This window comes from Ruditapes philippinarum, unplaced genomic scaffold (genome assembly GCF_026571515.1).
Source record: "Ruditapes philippinarum isolate M1 unplaced genomic scaffold, ASM2657151v2 ctg8594_1_1_1_1, whole genome shotgun sequence".
In the NCBI taxonomy this organism is placed as follows: domain Eukaryota; kingdom Metazoa; phylum Mollusca; class Bivalvia; order Venerida; family Veneridae; genus Ruditapes; species Ruditapes philippinarum.
Window position 1 is genome coordinate 44952 of NW_026853017.1, and position 17504 is coordinate 62455.

The 17504-nt window shown below is 32.3% G+C and overlaps 1 protein-coding gene across 1 annotated transcript; it reads left to right on the plus strand.

Annotated features, from left to right (window-relative positions):
- Positions 1-116: 116 nt before the first annotated feature.
- On the plus strand, positions 117-16905 carry LOC132731777 (ultra-long-chain fatty acid omega-hydroxylase-like). The gene is made up of 12 exons (XM_060718035.1): positions 117-152; positions 4455-4637; positions 5436-5583; positions 6505-6677; positions 6975-7099; positions 7408-7470; positions 7936-8059; positions 10628-10763; positions 13998-14127; positions 14994-15189; positions 15688-15836; positions 16618-16905. Exons 2-12 carry the CDS (start codon positions 4473-4475, stop codon positions 16724-16726), a joined length of 1518 nt encoding a protein of 505 aa, XP_060574018.1. The 5' UTR covers positions 117-152; positions 4455-4472; the 3' UTR covers positions 16727-16905.
- The last annotated feature ends 599 nt before the right edge of the window (positions 16906-17504 follow it).

Here is a 17504-nt window from a genome sequence, read left to right on the forward strand (position 1 = left end):
ATATTCTATGCCAATTTCAGTCTATGATGGCTTTTAGTTTCGGTGAAATAAAGATTTACAAAGGCAAGTTTAAAACAATTTAAATACTCCGTTGTTTAGAATACGAGTTACCTCCAATTATTTTCTTAACGCCATTTGTAACCAAGACCAAAGTTCGTTTTGTTTTTTATTTATTTAAAAATAAGCGATAGGTCATATATAAAGCTTTTCAGAGGGAAGCAGTGTTGGTTTTACATTTCCAAATTAACCAACATAACAAGAATTTTTTTATTTGTCCTGTCATTTTATGAGTAGGTTGAAAATTATCAGATAAGATGATCTCTTATTTTTTAATTTAAATTTAATTTAAAGCAAATCCCCAAATGACTACATAAATTCCTAGTCTATGGGCTTTTATTTCAGCCTTGACTTCATTTTGTATTGATCATAAAATGCAGGTGATTGGGTGAAATTGCCAGTGTGAAGATACTTTTTTGTTGTTGTAAAATCACAGTTGTTGCAAGAGTTTATACATGTACTTCCCTATTTTGAACTATTTTTCATGTATTTCCCCTGCTACATCAGAGATCTAAGTCTCTGACTACATGTATTTTGTAACTTCCATTTTGTAATGAAAATGGTCAATAAGAACTTAAAGGGAAAAACAAGGTTAGAATAAAAACTTAATTTCAGAAAAAGAATACTATAAATAATAAATCTGCAAATTTTCTGCCGCCAAATAATAATATTACACGAATGATAACAAAATTTCAATCGCTAAATCACCGATTTCTACAAATCAGTAAGCGCGGCCATGTTTGTGTATTGGCCGTGTAAAAACAGGTGCGCGTGATGTCATTTCCCCACATCTTTAGATTCATGATAAATCTAGTTGAATCGTAAGGAAATATTAATATAATGAAGTATTGACCAGACAATTTAATTTTCACAGGAGGTGTAGAGGAGATTTTTTATGGTTCAAAATACGTCACAATATAAAAAAAATAATAATTAAAAATAAAGAAACGTACGGCTAGCTACGAAAGTTCTAGCCGTACGTGAGTCACGAACGACTAGCCGTACGGCACTTTTCAAAATTATATGGAAGTCGAACGTTTATAAAATTGTTGATTTTCATGCTTATCATTTGTTGTTTAATTTGTATGAATTATTTAATCATTTTTGTTAATTCTAAGCACATGGATCGAATAAAAAATGATCGGAGTGGAATAAATAAATAAAAAGAACATTGAAAAAAAAAAAACAAACAAAAAAAAAACGGTGAAATGCAAAAATAATTATATAATTTTAAAAACAGTAGATAAATATCGAACATAAAAGCACAGTCAATCAATTAATTAGCCTTAATTAAAACCTATCTAGGGACTGACAATAGACAAACTTTCCTTGATGGACAAACTTCTATACAGTACCGTCGGTAATTGTCGTAATTATCAAGAGCCTAACAACAATCATTTTCAGTGTTTGTTGTTTTTTTTTTCATATTAAAGGTGTCGAAAATTAAACTTAATGAAACAAAAAAGGATTATTATCAAAATTTTGTAAACTATTTCAATTGGTGTAAATGCAAGCAAAGGCTATTTTTTTTCATCCGAAGACAATTAATACTGTTTCTTGGTTAAAATCCTCGCTTAAAGTCATAAAATAACATATGCATTTTCGACTTCCATACAATTTTAAAAAGTGCCGTACGGCTAGCCAATACAGTGTGTCCTTGCTAGTCGTACGTGACTCACGTACGGCTACGACTAAAACTTTTGGGTAGCCGTACGGGCCACTTCCATTATAAAAACCCTACTAAAACGTGTTCTTAATAGTACATATAATTAAATTTTGGCAGTTTGATTCTGACTTTCACATTTAAAGGTGTGAACATATGTTATAATTGATGTACACATTTCAAAAATATAAGCAACTCTTTTCAAAAGTAAATTGTTAACATGTCTGTCAACGTATGATGCTGCGCATCGTAATCGTAGCCTAATATTAACTGCAGGCAAATCATTTTTATTGGCTGTTCAAAAATCTAATTTGCATAATTTATTCACACAATTGCTGGTTCTTACTACTTAATTATGTCTAATATTGCGCATTGTCCATTTTAATTGTTCCTAATTCCTGTCACACTGTGTACTGACGAATTTTATTGCTCCTTGTATGCCTCTGTGCCGACAGACCTTTTGATCATGCACAATGTTGCCCTGATTGGTTAATCACCCTTGTCATACATTCTTATGACGAAATGGACATCTATTTTTTTACGCTTCATCAGTGAATTGAATGACCTTAGGGGGAATTAGGTTCCACACCGTAGTAAATTACAGCACGTCATAAAATAGAAGCACATTTTTTTTTTCAGTTACCAATAATCATTTTAAATATTAAGTAGATTTGTGATTTTTTGTTTTATTGGATTAAATTTACGGTAGTAGAAATGCGTATCTGTCGGGGAAAGGAATTTGGTAAGTAGATAACTTTAGGGAACTGGATAAAGCCGAGAATATGCGTAATAATAGGGGAAAGGGCAACCTAGCTGTTGCTGTTGGTACCAGCTTTGACTAGGTGCCTAAATTACCTAATGGACAGTTTTGTTTTCATACGATATTAGTCTGGCTGCCGATTTTCCTGCGCCATTCTCATTTTTAGCGTCAATGGCGGAAAAACGCGTCCTCAGCACATTGGATTTAGTTGATTTTTTACCTGAAAAAAAGATACATGACATGATGTACCCTATTTGGACAGCTTGTCTAGCGAAAATTAAATACAAAATAAAAGGATATATCGTCAATTTGAAGAAGTTTCTCATAGTACCCAAATTAAATTTATGGTTTATCTTTGAAAATTAAGCTGTCATTGCTTAAATCATGTGGTGGGATCATCAGCAAGCTTGAATATCAGACAAATGATTATTAATGTCGCAGCGTCTTCAATTAATTAATTAATTAAAGCAATTCAGTTCCATATGATGTTTTCATAAATAATGTATAATGTACGCAATAAAATTAATAAGTTCTTCATCAAGATATATTTCAGTTGTACCAGCGTGTACACCTATACCGGAAGTGGGTATAAGACGTCACAATCTCGGTCTCGTCTGTCTCGCGAGAATGACAGAACGCCAAAATGGCGGCGCCCATGAACTTATTTCTCAAGTAAAAAATAGTGTCTTAAAACACGAATTTCTCTCTTACAGGGTTGATGTCAATAGGAAAAATGTCATGGTTCCTCTTTTTAAATGATGAATATTTATATTAGACAGACATCAATCCATCCATCTCCTATTCCTTTAAATGATTAAATTTCTGTGATAGAGTTTCCTGATATTGTTAAAACATAGTACATAGAAGGGCTTCACTGCATTGCTCGGTCCGGTGTTGTATTATCATTATAAGATTACAATCTAATTATCATCTCGTATCTCATATTATATATGAACTTTGATTTTCTATACAAATTGCTCGTTTATAGTTAAATCTCTAAGATATTTACTTTCACACCCAGATTTCATACTCAAAACCCTTGAATAACAAACTCAGCTTTTTTGTTGATATCACACGCTGTCATGACTATCAGGCAATTCAAAGCAAATGGTATAAAAACACAACAAATTTTTGAATCTAGACAATTGAGGGCTTGTCAGTGATGGGGAAATTTATGTCGTTTTAATTGAATATGTCGCGATAGACAAATATCAACGCGGACAAATCGATATATCAATTTTGATGCAATAGATACAATGAAAAACATTTAAATATGTGTTGTAAATTTAAGGATAATGGTGTTATGTAATTGCTTGTATTTACAATAGACATTACAAATACTACTAACTAACCAAAGTTTTTTTCTGTTATTTTTGTCACTGAACTGTTGAAAACAGACTTTAAAGTTCAAGTTAGCCATGAAAACTTGAAAAAAAGTGTCTTAACTTTAGTAGGCCAATTAGAGTGGTATTTAAAAGTGTGTATTGATATTGTATCAGAGGATGAATATCGATGATATATCAATATTGCGATATTCAATGACAGCCCTACTAGACCGGTGTTAACTTTAACATCAGTGGTCTCAATAATGGGTTCAAATAAAGAATAAAACAAAGAATTGGGACTGAATCTGGTGGTCTTAAAGGTGGATAAGTTGGGTGGTCTTAATTCTGGATCATGTCACCATTGACATAATAGTCTTAATAGCTGGGTGGTCTTAGGTAGGGAGTCTACTGTACAAGTTTCTACATTTCCCAGACTCTGATGAATTTTGGATATTTTAAACAGAATTTCAATCTCCATTTTCAGTAATGCAATAAAGGCACCCATTCCACAATAGGTAGGTATTTTCTGTGTAGTTCAGCAAGGTTTTAAGAAGAGAAAAATAATTTCTCTATTAAATATGCTGCATGAAATCACTGTGAAGATTGTCCAGGTGCTGAAAGATATAGAGGTGTGTCAACTTTATTTCAGGTGAAAATAGATGTGACCATGGGTTTATTTGGAATATCATGGGCCACTATAGTGCTGAGTATAGCTGTAGGCTACATTCTTCTGATGTTTCTACAGTGGTACTTGAAGTTCCGAAGAACTGCAATAGTCCTATGCAAAATACCAGGAGTGAAGACAGAATTCCTCTTTGGGAATTCTAGACAGGTACTTTATAAATTATTTTAAATTATCATACACACATAACTATATACCGGTAATTAATTCTTAACATGCTTATTTGTTAAATGTACTTGTCTAGGTTCTATTTTGGTACTCTCCATTATCTATTTTGGAGATATTGAGAATTAAGCCCGAACAATGTTGGTCATATTACATCTACAGTCTAACCTGTATGAACGGTCACCTCTTTTCGGCAGTCATCAGACCTGAATGGCCATTTTGTGATGTCCCTGACGAAAATTACTCTATTTTATACATATATTCAACAGTCACCTGCTGTTCGCGGTCAACCGTCACCTCAAATGCTTCCCGAATCTAAAACTTAGCCATCTTAAACGGTCAAAGAGGTGAAACGGCCAAACAATCTACTTTTCATTTTTCAGAGATGGCACATTGCACAGATTTCTTAGATAAAGTTCCTAAATACAGATACATACATTATACTTTTAAGTCCCTATTTATTTACTTAAATGTTGGATTTTTCCAGTTTGCTGAAATTTTACAAAATCAACACTAATCTGACTTATTTGCAAGGTTAATTGTTGATGAATTGAATTATGGTACAATGTATTTAGATGCTCATTTGTCATTTATTTTTGAAAAATCTTCAATATGCATTTAGTAAGTGAAATTTGATCTCTTGTGAAAATAATCTAAATTTACAGTGCTTACTACATGTAAAATGTAAAATTTTAAAAACACATTTTCTGAAAGGCAGGATGGGCCATAATTAAATTGAAATCAATTTGTGTCTGTTACCATTGGTTTCATAATAAATTGTAGATGCCAGGACTAAATGAAGCAGCGTTTGAGTGGATGTTTAAGAATGTTACAGAAAGACCACGACTGTCATTGGGCTGGCTGAGTTCCTTTTTACCAATGGTCAATGTAGTACATGCTGACACTGTGAAGGTCATCCTCAAATCCTCAGGTACTGTCAATTGACCATATTCAAACATGGTTCATTTATGACCATTTTAAAACATAGAACCTAAATAAATGACGTTTTGAGAGTTTACTGTATTTAAAAAAAATAAAGCATAAAAATGTGATTATAAGTAAAAATGGATTAATGGGAGTTTGAAAGACTGAGTAATACAACAAAAGTATACATTTTATTTGCTTGAATAACTTTCCTCTGCAATTACACAAGTCACTTAATAATTATGTAATACATAATCTGTTATAGTATGTATAAATAAGGTATTTTATCATGCCATTACTATGACAACTGCCTGATAAAGCCTGTCTGAGAACAGCAACCTTTCTCAGTCAGTGACTTGAGAACACTATGTTCCTACGCCAGATCAGCACTGATGATGTTTATTGTTGGTATTGTATAATTGACTTTGCTGAATATTTATGATAATACACAGTAAATAAATTGTTAAAGCAAATTGTACCAAAAATTGTGTTGTGTTATAAAATTATTGGTAAAAACCCTCGGACTACTTTTTTGGCGTATAACCCTCTTGTGGTTACCGTACTTTCAGAAATTAGCGCCCCGTATTAAAAAAAAATAAGATGCAAAATCATAATAGAGGCATGATAAAAAGAATAACAGGTTACTGTCTTTTGAGAAAGGGATTTCTCAGACTCGGCTAGATATGGTCCGGAAGGGGCTCGGCAAGCCTCGCCCCTTCCAGGACCATATCTAACCTCGTCTGAGAAACCCTTTCTCAAAAGACAGTAACCTGTTATTCTCTATATCTAAAATTAAAAGGTGGAGATAAAAAAAGAAAGTCATACAAACTGTTTTGTCATAATGTTTATCAATATTCAAGCTGCATCAAAAGCAGCATAGTTTGCCAGCTTTTTACAAGATTTTTATTTTTATTGTTTCTTTCTTCAGCACCAAAAAGCCGAAGTCTATACAGTCTAATAATGTCATGGTTGGGAGAAGGTCTGTTGATAAGTAATGGAGAGAAATGGTTTAGAAGCCGTCGGCTGTTAACACCAGCTTTCCATTTTGACATCCTCAAAGCATACCTAGAAGTGAAGAACAGAGCATCTAGCATATTTGTTGTAAGTTCTTTATTCTACATTCAGTATCATTATTTATGTATACATTTTCATACATTACTAAGAACAACTTACATCCTCTTATTTATTGCTTTTTTGTTACATTTTTTCATCTTCTTTGTTTGTTAATTCTTTTGATCTTAGATAACAGTCATAACACATAGCAAGGCGGTATACATATTGGTATATAGCTTCCTCTCCATTTAAATAAAGCTCTCTGGTCTGGTGGTTCAACTTTACCAAATATATTCTTGTATTGTACAGTTAAATGTTAAACAGCCTTTTTTGTTTTTTTTTCAGGATAAGCTACAAGCATATGCAGACAAGGAAGAATATTTTGAAATATTTGAACATGCTTGCATGTTTTCTCTAGATGTTATATTACAGTGTGCATTTTCTTACAAGAGTGATTGCCAAACTGCAAAGTATGTACACATATCTTTTTAATAAATTTATTAAATTTGTCATTAAAACATATTTTTTTACACCTGTCTGACTGTTGGTTTTCTGCTCTAGTTATAGGGTCTATTTGAAATAATATTTAACCTGTTACTCATTGCCGAAATTGTTCTCATTTTAATATCAAGGTTCTCTATCTAATGAAAATAAACTGGCTGACTTCATTTTGTTCTTACTATTAATGATATGATAAAATAACAACTTTATTATCATGATTCAAAACATTTAAACAAAAATATATAAACTAATACATGTTACATTGTCTTCACTTCAGAATGAAGCAACCATATGTCCAGGCAGTGTGGGAATTAAATGATCTTCTTGCAGATAGATTTTTGTGAGTATATAATTAAGAAATATATATAGTGATTTTCAGGTATTTTACTAAATGATGTTGGTAAATAGTGTAATTTAGTGTTAATATGTTCTTTTCATGCTACATAGATGATAAGACTCTGTCCCATATTTTATCAAATGTTATTTTTATTTTGTTGACATGAACTCATGAAACATGTAATTTGTTAACAAATACTTTCCTTATCCTGTATTTTGTTGACAAACAATTTCCTGAAGCTGGTATGTTGTTGATAAATGATTTCCTTAAATTTGTATTTTGTTTATAGATGATATTTTAATCCTGTATTTTGTCGATAAATGATGCAATGCACCCTTTTGTTATCTGTTCCGAAAAAGTCTTGATCAAGTTGCATTTTAACCTGATTAACTAAATACGTTTTAATGTAAAGAAATTAAGAAAAGAAGCCATTGTATTTTTTAGACTGAGGATTTTGTTCTCTTTCAGTAAATTTTGGTTGTATCCAGACTTTATCTATTATCTCACATCAAATGGTAGACGGTGGAAACGTGCCTGTGATCTTGTCCATAAAGTGGCTGAGAACATTATCCAAGAAAGAAAACAAACTCTGGTAATGGAGTCTTTAATGATCATTTAAGTTATGACATTCTTTTTCCTTGATTATGACATGACATCGATTTCACACCAGTTCATTTATCTGATAAGCTCTGTTAAGCAAATATTATTATTATTAATAATTATTTGTCAACGTCAGCCCCATACTGGACCTGTTTACAATGACAGGAAATGCTTTTTAACCAGGTTTACAATTTTGAAAACCCAGGTTTTGATTTTCCAATAATATGAAGTTAAAAGTGCAAAAAGTCTATTAACATTCATTATATGGTTATTGTTGCTAGTCTTCTTCCACAATTTACCTCTACTTAATTAAATGGCTACATTTAAAAACTTAATGCCTCCCAAAAGTTTCAAGGGACTATTGTTTAGGATGCCGGTGTTTTCTTTCCTTATGTCTGCCACTGTTACTATTATTTTTTTTTATCATAGTCCTTTCATTTTTATAACAATATTATAAATAATATTTTATATGTAGGAACCTTACATGAACCTTTTTACTTAAGTACAGTTAAAGGCAGGTAAAACAAAGGTCAAAGTTAGTTAGTCTAAAAATAAATAGAGGATATTTAATGAGTGTCAGTTCAATACTGCATTTATTGAACAAGTTTAAATAAATTATATTATGCAAGCCCCGGGCAAGCATAATACTTTTTAGCTCGACTATTCGATAAGAATAAGTAGAGCTATTGCAGTCACCCGAGCGTCGGCGTCGGCGTCGGCGTCGGCGTAACCACTTATGTTAAAGTTTTTGTAATAGTTCAAATATTTTCAAAGTCCATAGACATATTGCTTTGAAACTTTGCACACTTGTTTACCATCATGACCCCAACCTGTAGACAGGAGGAGGTAACTCTATCAAGCATTTTGACAGAATTATGCCCCCTTTTCGACTTAGAATTTACGTTAAAGTTTTTGTAATAGTTCAAATATTTTCAAAGTCCATTGACATATGGCTTTGAAACTTTGCACACTTGTTCACCATCATAACCCCAACCTGTAGACAAGAGGAGGTAACTCTATCAAGCATTTTGACAGAATTATGCCCCTTTTTCGACTTAGAATTTACGTTAAAGTTTTTGTAATAGTTCAAATATTTTCAAAGTCCATTGACATATGGCTTTGCAACTTTGCACACTTGTTCACCATCATGACCCCAACTTGTAGACAAGAGGAGGTAACTCTATCAAGCATTTTGACAGAATTATGCCCCTTTTTCGACTTAGAATTTACGTTAAAGTTTTTGTAATAGTTCAAATATTTTCAAAGTCCATTGACATATGGCTTTGAAACTTTGCACACTTGTTCAACATCATGACCCCAACCTGTAAACAGGAGGAGGTAACTCTATCAAGCATTTTGACAGAATTATGCCCCTTTTTCGACTTAGAATTTACGTTAAAGTTTTTGTAATAGTTCAAATATTTTCAAAGTCAATTGACATATGGCTTTGAAACTTTGCACACTTGTTCACCATCATGACCCCAACCTGTAAACAGGAGGAGGTAACTGTATCAAGCATTTATTTTACTATCAAGCACTAAGAATAGTCGAGCGTTGCTGTCCTACCGACAGCTCTTGTTTATTCAACAAGTTCAATAACATTGTCTAATATTCTATGTATCACATACCCAAAAATAAAGACCTTTTAAAGTAAAAAATAATCATTTTAAGCTCGGCTATTCCATAAGAATAAGTAGAGCTAGAGCTATTGTAGTCACCCGAGCGTCGTCGTCAGTGTCGGTGTAACCACTTATGTTAAAGTTTTTGTAATACCACAAATATTTTCAAAGTCCATTGACATATGGCTTTATAACTTTGTACACTTGTTCACCATCATGACCCCAACCTGTAGACAGGAGGAGGTAACTGTATCAAGCATTTTGACAGAATTATGCCCCTTTTTTGACTTAGAATTTTCGTTAAAGTCTTTGTAATACCTCAAATATTTTCATAGTCCATTGACATTTAGCTTTGAAACTTTGCACACTTGTTCACCATCATGACCCTAACCCCTAACCTGTAGACAGGAGGAGGTAGCTGTATCAAGCATTTTGACAGAATTATGCCCCTTTTTCGACTTATAATTTACATTTAAGTTTGCATACCACCTCAGATATTTTCATATTCTATTAAATCTGGCTTTGAAACAAGTTGAAATTTTATACTCTTCTTTGAGAGCATAATAAGATTCTCTTCAAGGCCTATAACTGTAACATGGTTTTAAAGAAAAAATTAGCCCCTTTGTTAACAAAGAAAATTTTACATTATCAAGGCTTTTTTACTTTTAAGCACTAAGAATAGTCGAGCGTTGCTGTCCTACTGACAGCTCTTATTTATTGATGCGCCTATAGTGTAGCGCTAACATTTAGTTTGTCTGTACACTATGTTTGTACATGTATAACGCAAATGACGTCACATCAAAACATTTTTACACAGTCACAAAAGTGGCATGGGTATGTGATAAAAGTTTTGTTGCAATGCCTTTGGGCTATGTTCCAATTATTTTTCCAATTTATAATGAAATGTTAGGTATGAATGTTTAAAATTGAATGTTTTACAGATTTCAGATGCCAAGAAAGGTAAAGAAACAAAATGTAAGGATTTCCTAGGTATTCTACTGACAGCTAAAGATGACAATGGTACTGGATTGTCATCTGCAGAAATAAGGAATGAAGTTGATACATTCTTATTTGAAGGTAATGCATTTACAGCATGCACATAAGGTCAAAGGTCAAAGTCAATTTGGCCTGGACCACTTAAAAGCCTATCCAACCAATAATCAGAAAACCCTTTGGCCTTAGATTTTATTTTTATATGTACAGTCTAACTCACAGGCGCTAGTCACATAATCAAATATTTTACATAATCGGTCTATATATGTATATAAAGATCTTTATATACATATATAGACCGATTATGTAAAATATTTGATTATGTGACTAGCGCCTGTGGTCTAACTTGCCCATGAGACCACGTGTATTAAGCGACTTTTGTCTTATGCAGCCTCTTTCATTTTCTCTCTATATCTTTAATGCATTAAGCGACTTTTGCTCAACGCGACCAACGACCGTTAATTAGTCAGCTAATTGAGATCAATCTTTTCATTAAACAACCACTTTTACCTGTCAAGTAATTGTGTTTTTAGAGAACGCCGCCTCGTTATGTCATAAGTGTCAACAATCAAAACACAAAATATAAATGTGTGAAAAACTCTTTTTGCCAAACCGTTTAATGTATGCAAATAAAGGTAAGTATAAGCATGACGTGTATTATCCAATAATATCAATAAAACAATGCAACGCTCCGCCCCTACTCAGATGGTGTATACGCTTAGCTGTTGATATTTAGACTGCATTGAATTGACCTTGATCAGCAATTAAATTACTCGTTACAATCAGATCTAGTTTGTTTATTTCAAATGAAAAGTGCACAACAGAAAAAAGCTTCACTTATCAGGGTTTTCGTATTGGAGACAAGGAAATAAAACGGAGAAGTTTAGAAATTCTGGAAAAATGTCAAACATGTACGTAATGGATCAAAACTGATTTGTCAATAAATATCTGAAAGTTATTTTTATGCCCCCTGGCATATAGTGATTGAACCGTCCGCCCGTCTGTCTGTACGAGGTTAACCTAGAACGAGAATGGCAAGTTGGATTTTTCTTAAGTTCTACATGTACCAATGGCTTCTAAGTTTACACACTTACTAATCAATACAAAGTACATGATCTGGGCAAGTTACATAATTCTGGCTTTCATATTTACCAAGTTATTGCCCTTTTCAGCACTTAGAAAATGAATAATGGTTAACCTAAAACGGCAAGTTGGAAATATCTAAAGTTCTATCTATACTAATGGCTTATAATTTCCACACTTACTTATCAATACAAAGTACATGATATTGCCAAGTTATATAACTGTGTCATCCATATTTCCCAGTTATTTCCCTTTTTTCACTTTGAAAATAGGGCCTTGTCTGGTTAACTTATTTCAGCAAGTTGGATTTATCTTAAATTTCTCCGAATTGCTTAATTTCTTTAATGATATCTTTCATATTTAGTAGGTGGATACCTTTGATGGTCCTCTAATTTTTTGTGGAGTAAGCTGTCTCTAGGGTCAAGGTCAAGGTCACTGGTTTAAAAAATAAATATAAACATTTTTGCTCATACAGCCTTTATATTTTAGTTGATGTCTTAGTTTAATACAAACATGCCAAGGTTGGTCCTTCTTTCTTTGGGTGTAGTAAGGGGTCCTTTGGGTCAAGGTCAATGTTACCAATGTCAAGGTCACCAATGTTAAAAATAGATTTTTACATTTTTACAGGTGTATTGACCTTATTCTATAGACAGATGTTATTTATAATTGATAGAAACATAAACTTTGATGGAGTTAGTGGTCAGTTGGGTCAAGGTCACCAGTGCTAAAAATAGATTTTTACACTTTTGCTCATACAGCCTTTATTTATTGACAGATATATTTTATATTTGGTAGGAAGATAACTTGCATGGTATTCATCCTTTTGATTGGGGTAGGGATCAGTGGGTCAATGTCACTTGTGCTAAAATAGATTTTTACACTTTTGCCCATACATCTTTTATTTATTGACAGATGTATTTTATATTTGGTAGGAAGATAACTTGCATTGTATTCTTCCTTTGGATGGAGTAAGGGGTCAGTTGGGTCAAGTTCATCAGTGCTAAAAATAGATTTTTACACTTTTGCTCATACAGCCTTTATTTATTGACAGATGTATTTCATATTTGGTAGGAAGATAACTTACATGGTATTCTTCTTTTGGATAGAGTTAGGGGTCAGTTTGGTTAAGGTCACCAGTGCTAAAATAGATTTTTACACTTTTGCCCATACAGCCTTTATTTATTGACAGATGTATTTCATATTTGGTAGGAAGATAACTTACATGGTATTCTTCTTTTGGATAGAGTCAGGGGTCAGTTTGGTTAAGGTCACCAGTGTTCAAAATAGGTTTTTACACTTTTGCTCATACAGCCTTTATTTAATGACAGATGTATTTCGTATTTGGTAGGAAGATAACTTGCATGAAGTTGAATATTTTTCAACTTCACAAGTCAGAGCAATGACTTGGCAACTTATATTTTTCACAATTACAAAATGCCATGACTTTGTCAAGCTATATAACTTGTGTTTACAATTTTTTGGTGATTTTTCCGTCCATAACTGAGTGAATGGGTAAACATTTTTTGAAATATTGCTACTGACAAGAATCTGAGCCGTGGCATCTGTGTTTAACAAACACGTTCTTGTTTTACATTAGCATTCATTTAGATTATTGGAGCGTTCTAATTATTAAACATTTATATAGATGAAGTTTAAAAACATTCCCACCGCAAAAGAAAGATGTCATGTATAAATTTTGACTTTTTATCGTGCTTTGTCTTAAGAGACCGTTTCATTAAGGGACTGTTTTGGGTGTTTCCCTTGTGCGGTCGCTTAATACAAGTTTGACTGTATATCACTTATTAATTTAGCGCTTGGCTTTTATAAAAAAAACACGAGTATGTGAATGTGCCACTGTGGCAGCAAGTGAGATTTGGGACACATTTCTAGTTTTGTTTTTAGTTTTTATGCACCATATTTATTGACCAGCTTTTCTAATAAACAATTCCTTCACTGTGCAACTCTTACTATGTTTCTCAATATCATTTGTAAATCTATTGAGGAAACAGTCAAAATCTTAATTGGACTAGAAAACACAAATCTCGAAATCTAAGACAACATGTAAGAGTTTTGTGATTAGCTTTTGACACATATATCAATTTTATGATACTAAAGGGTTGTAGAGGCCTAAAATTTAATCGACTACAGGACTTGGTTTGCAAAACTTGGTCGATCTTTTAAAAAAGGATTTGATTGTTCATGTCAGTTTTCTCCAGTATGGCATTTGTTTTTTAGGGCATGATACCACAACAAGTGGGACGTCTTGGACACTGTATGAAATAGCTAGACATCCAGATGTTCAAGATGCTGTATACAAAGAGATTAGTGAGGTATTAGAGGGGAGAGACAATGACAACATTCTATGGTAAAGAAATATCTATGTTTTTTTATGTGACAAACCTTATCCAGCTAGCATATATTAAGGTTGTTTATTAGTTGGTGCATATGTGTGCCTGAAATGATTAACTAAAAGGCATCTTAGTTGGTGGCTTTGCGACCTCTACACTAGTTGTATGATTTAAAATTCAAAATGGTTTTCTTAAAATAATGTAAAAAATGCCAAAATTGTCATGAAAAATACAGAACTTAGAATATTTATGCATTTTTTCTTTGAATGGGGCAAAGGTTTGATTTGATTTGAACTTGTTGGAAGCAAACAAATATGCTACTGTTAACTTAAAACTTAATTTTATTGAAGATATGTGAAGTGTTATCATCTCATTAGTTGTCACTTAAGACTTATTTTCATCCTGTAGGTTCTGATACTGCAAGCATCCGAGGAATCTTCATGTTAGAAAGCTAACCACCTAGCTTATGGAATTTAAGTGGTTCTACTTTGGTGCCATTTTGTGTCTGAAATAACGCACAGAGGGGCACGTGAGGTCTTCTTTCCCCAGTAAAGCTGGGAAGTCACCATGTGACCTATACTGTGTTGGTGCGATGTAAAGCCCAATCCCAAAAAAATAAAATGAAGACTTAAAGACTAGTTTTCACTTTAGACTTAATTTTACTGATTATCTCTAAATGTCTTTCTTGACTTCATTTGCTGTTATATTAAAGCTTTATTTGACTGCTTGTCACTCTATATTTAGTTTGACTGCTTGTCTTTGAACACTGAATTTCACTTGTTGTCTTTTGACCTGACAGGTTATAATGTAAGATTTAATATGTCGGATTGCCTTATTTAGTTTTTCGATGTTGAAATAGTTTTTGCTTCATGTGTTAATTTAGGGAGGACTTGCCAAAGCTTACATACCTGACACAAGTGATTAAAGAATCATTACGCTTGAATCCACCTGTTACATTTATACAAAGGGTGACGGATGAACCTATGACGTTGGAAGGTTACGACATACCCGTCGGTACAACAGTCAACGTTGTTATTGTAAATGTACTTATCAATCCAACCTTGTGGGAGGATCCCTTGGTAAGTTCTATAATGTATTTATTGCCACCTGCTATGGTTTATAACACTCTATTAGCTCATTGAATAGTGTGATTTTGTTATATGACATACTCGTATTAAATGAAAACCTGAATTGCTGTCATTGTGCACTGGCTTTCTATATTTATATCTGGTCTAATTCAGATGTAGGGTTTACTGACATAAATTAGATAATATAAAAAAGTTGATAACTGATTTACATCTCATATATAAAGATAATTTACAAAATATAATAACTGGTTTATATCTTGAATTTTAAAGCCATATGATCTGTTGTTATATTCACAAAATTATATTATTGTACCCAAAGCAGCTCTCCTTTTTGTTTTTTTTTATTGACAGCAAGTATTTGCCACAAGGAAGTTCATTTGCCTCTATGGTACCATTATCTAAAAATAGTTGAAATACCAATACATTAACTCCCATGCATGCTTGTTAAGCTATTCAATACAAAGAAGATTTATGTGTACTGTTTTACAGAAATTTGACCCAGACAGATTTTCACCTGAACGCAATGATGAAAGGGATCCATTCAGTTTCGTGCCTTTCTCAGCAGGACCTAGAAATTGTATTGGACAAAACTTTGCCATGAATGAAATGAAAACAGTGATTGCCAGAATTGTACACAGGTAAATATCAGAACCAAATGATTAACATATTACATGCATTTCAGTAGCTTAAGCATTTGACATGGAGCATCACTTATTTCATTATAACATGGTGCAGCTAGGATTATACTAAATGACTTACATCTGCATCGAAGAATTATGATTTTATACAGGTTTGAATTGCACATTATACCATTTCACTGCCACCAATAAGATTACATGGTACATTTGTTTTTATTATACCTCAATAAATCCTTCAATGTAAAACTCTCATAGGCTTTTTATGTGTTCTGATTGAATATCACCCTCCCATGATATATTCCCCAGGGAGTATTTCTTATATCAACCTGGAGCACATTACTCTTGCATAACTTCATATTCCCCAAATTTATAAGAAAAAATAACTTGATAGAAATATGGATCACTATCAAATAGATAGAAGTTCTTGTTGAAAAAGCTTCATAACTAGATTTCGTAGTTTAAATTTGATATTTAAAGAATTATACATGTATATTGTGTCTCACTTTTATGTAGAAATGTATAAAATCATTCTTGAAGTGTTTTTGTTAAATTTATTGTTTTGAGTAATATTAAATTGTAAAAATGATGATGTGTATTCTATTTATTTCCTTTACTGTGTATTTTATCAATATTGTAGTAGTAGGTCTTTCAGAATTATAGACTGCGCCTCGGGGTAAAAAACCAGTTCTCGGGTTGACAATATCCTCGATCACCCCGACAGCCATGTCTTATTTATATAATATTTAATATTTCATTTCATTGATTAATTAAATATTTTCAGATTTAAATTGGAACTACATCCTACTCATAAAGTAGAACGACAACTGGCAGCAACCCTAAAATCTAAAGATGGAATTATGATGAAGGCTATCCCAAGAGAGAAGCTTTAAGGGTTAATTTTGTGTAATTTCAAATTTTCTGAAACAAATATGATAAAAGGTTCTATAATGATATTATATATGACCAGCATCCTTGTAAAGGTTTGTTTTTACTTTTTTACTAATTTGCATAAGTTTTATGAATATGAAACACTTGGTAGTAATTATTGTATGAAATATTATATATTGAGATTGTTTGAGACTTTGGACTTTGAAACATACTGTAAAGTCAAAAAATTTTGAAAGTGATTAAATTTCGTGAATTGGAAAAATGAAGATTTTAACACATAAAAAAGTTCACTAAGTAATAACCATATAGATTTATCAAAACTGATTTGAGGAATTAGCGAAAATGTGGCTGGCAAAACTGTTTTTAATGTAGATTTTTCGGATGTTTGGCCTCCAGAAAAAATCTATCTGTTTTAATAGTATGTTTTATGCCAAAAATCTTCAACGTTTATCTCGTACTTAATGGACAGTATTAATTTTAATGAGGGTTTACACTGGCCTTTGCCGATATTGTGTGAAGACTGAAATCAATGGTGCTAAAGGAAATATTCAAAGACAAGTAAATTACTTGTTTTATTTCTAAAAATAAATATTTATTTAATTAGTTTATACAAATGCAACCCCATAATGGACACTCTTGTATTGAAAGAATCACAAATTAAGTTTTGTTTGTTTGTTTATGTTTTTTGCATCTTTCTTTCTTTTTTTTTATGTTTTACATGTTAAGACATTTAGATATTCTATAAAGAATGACATTCATAGATACATAGGAAAATGTATA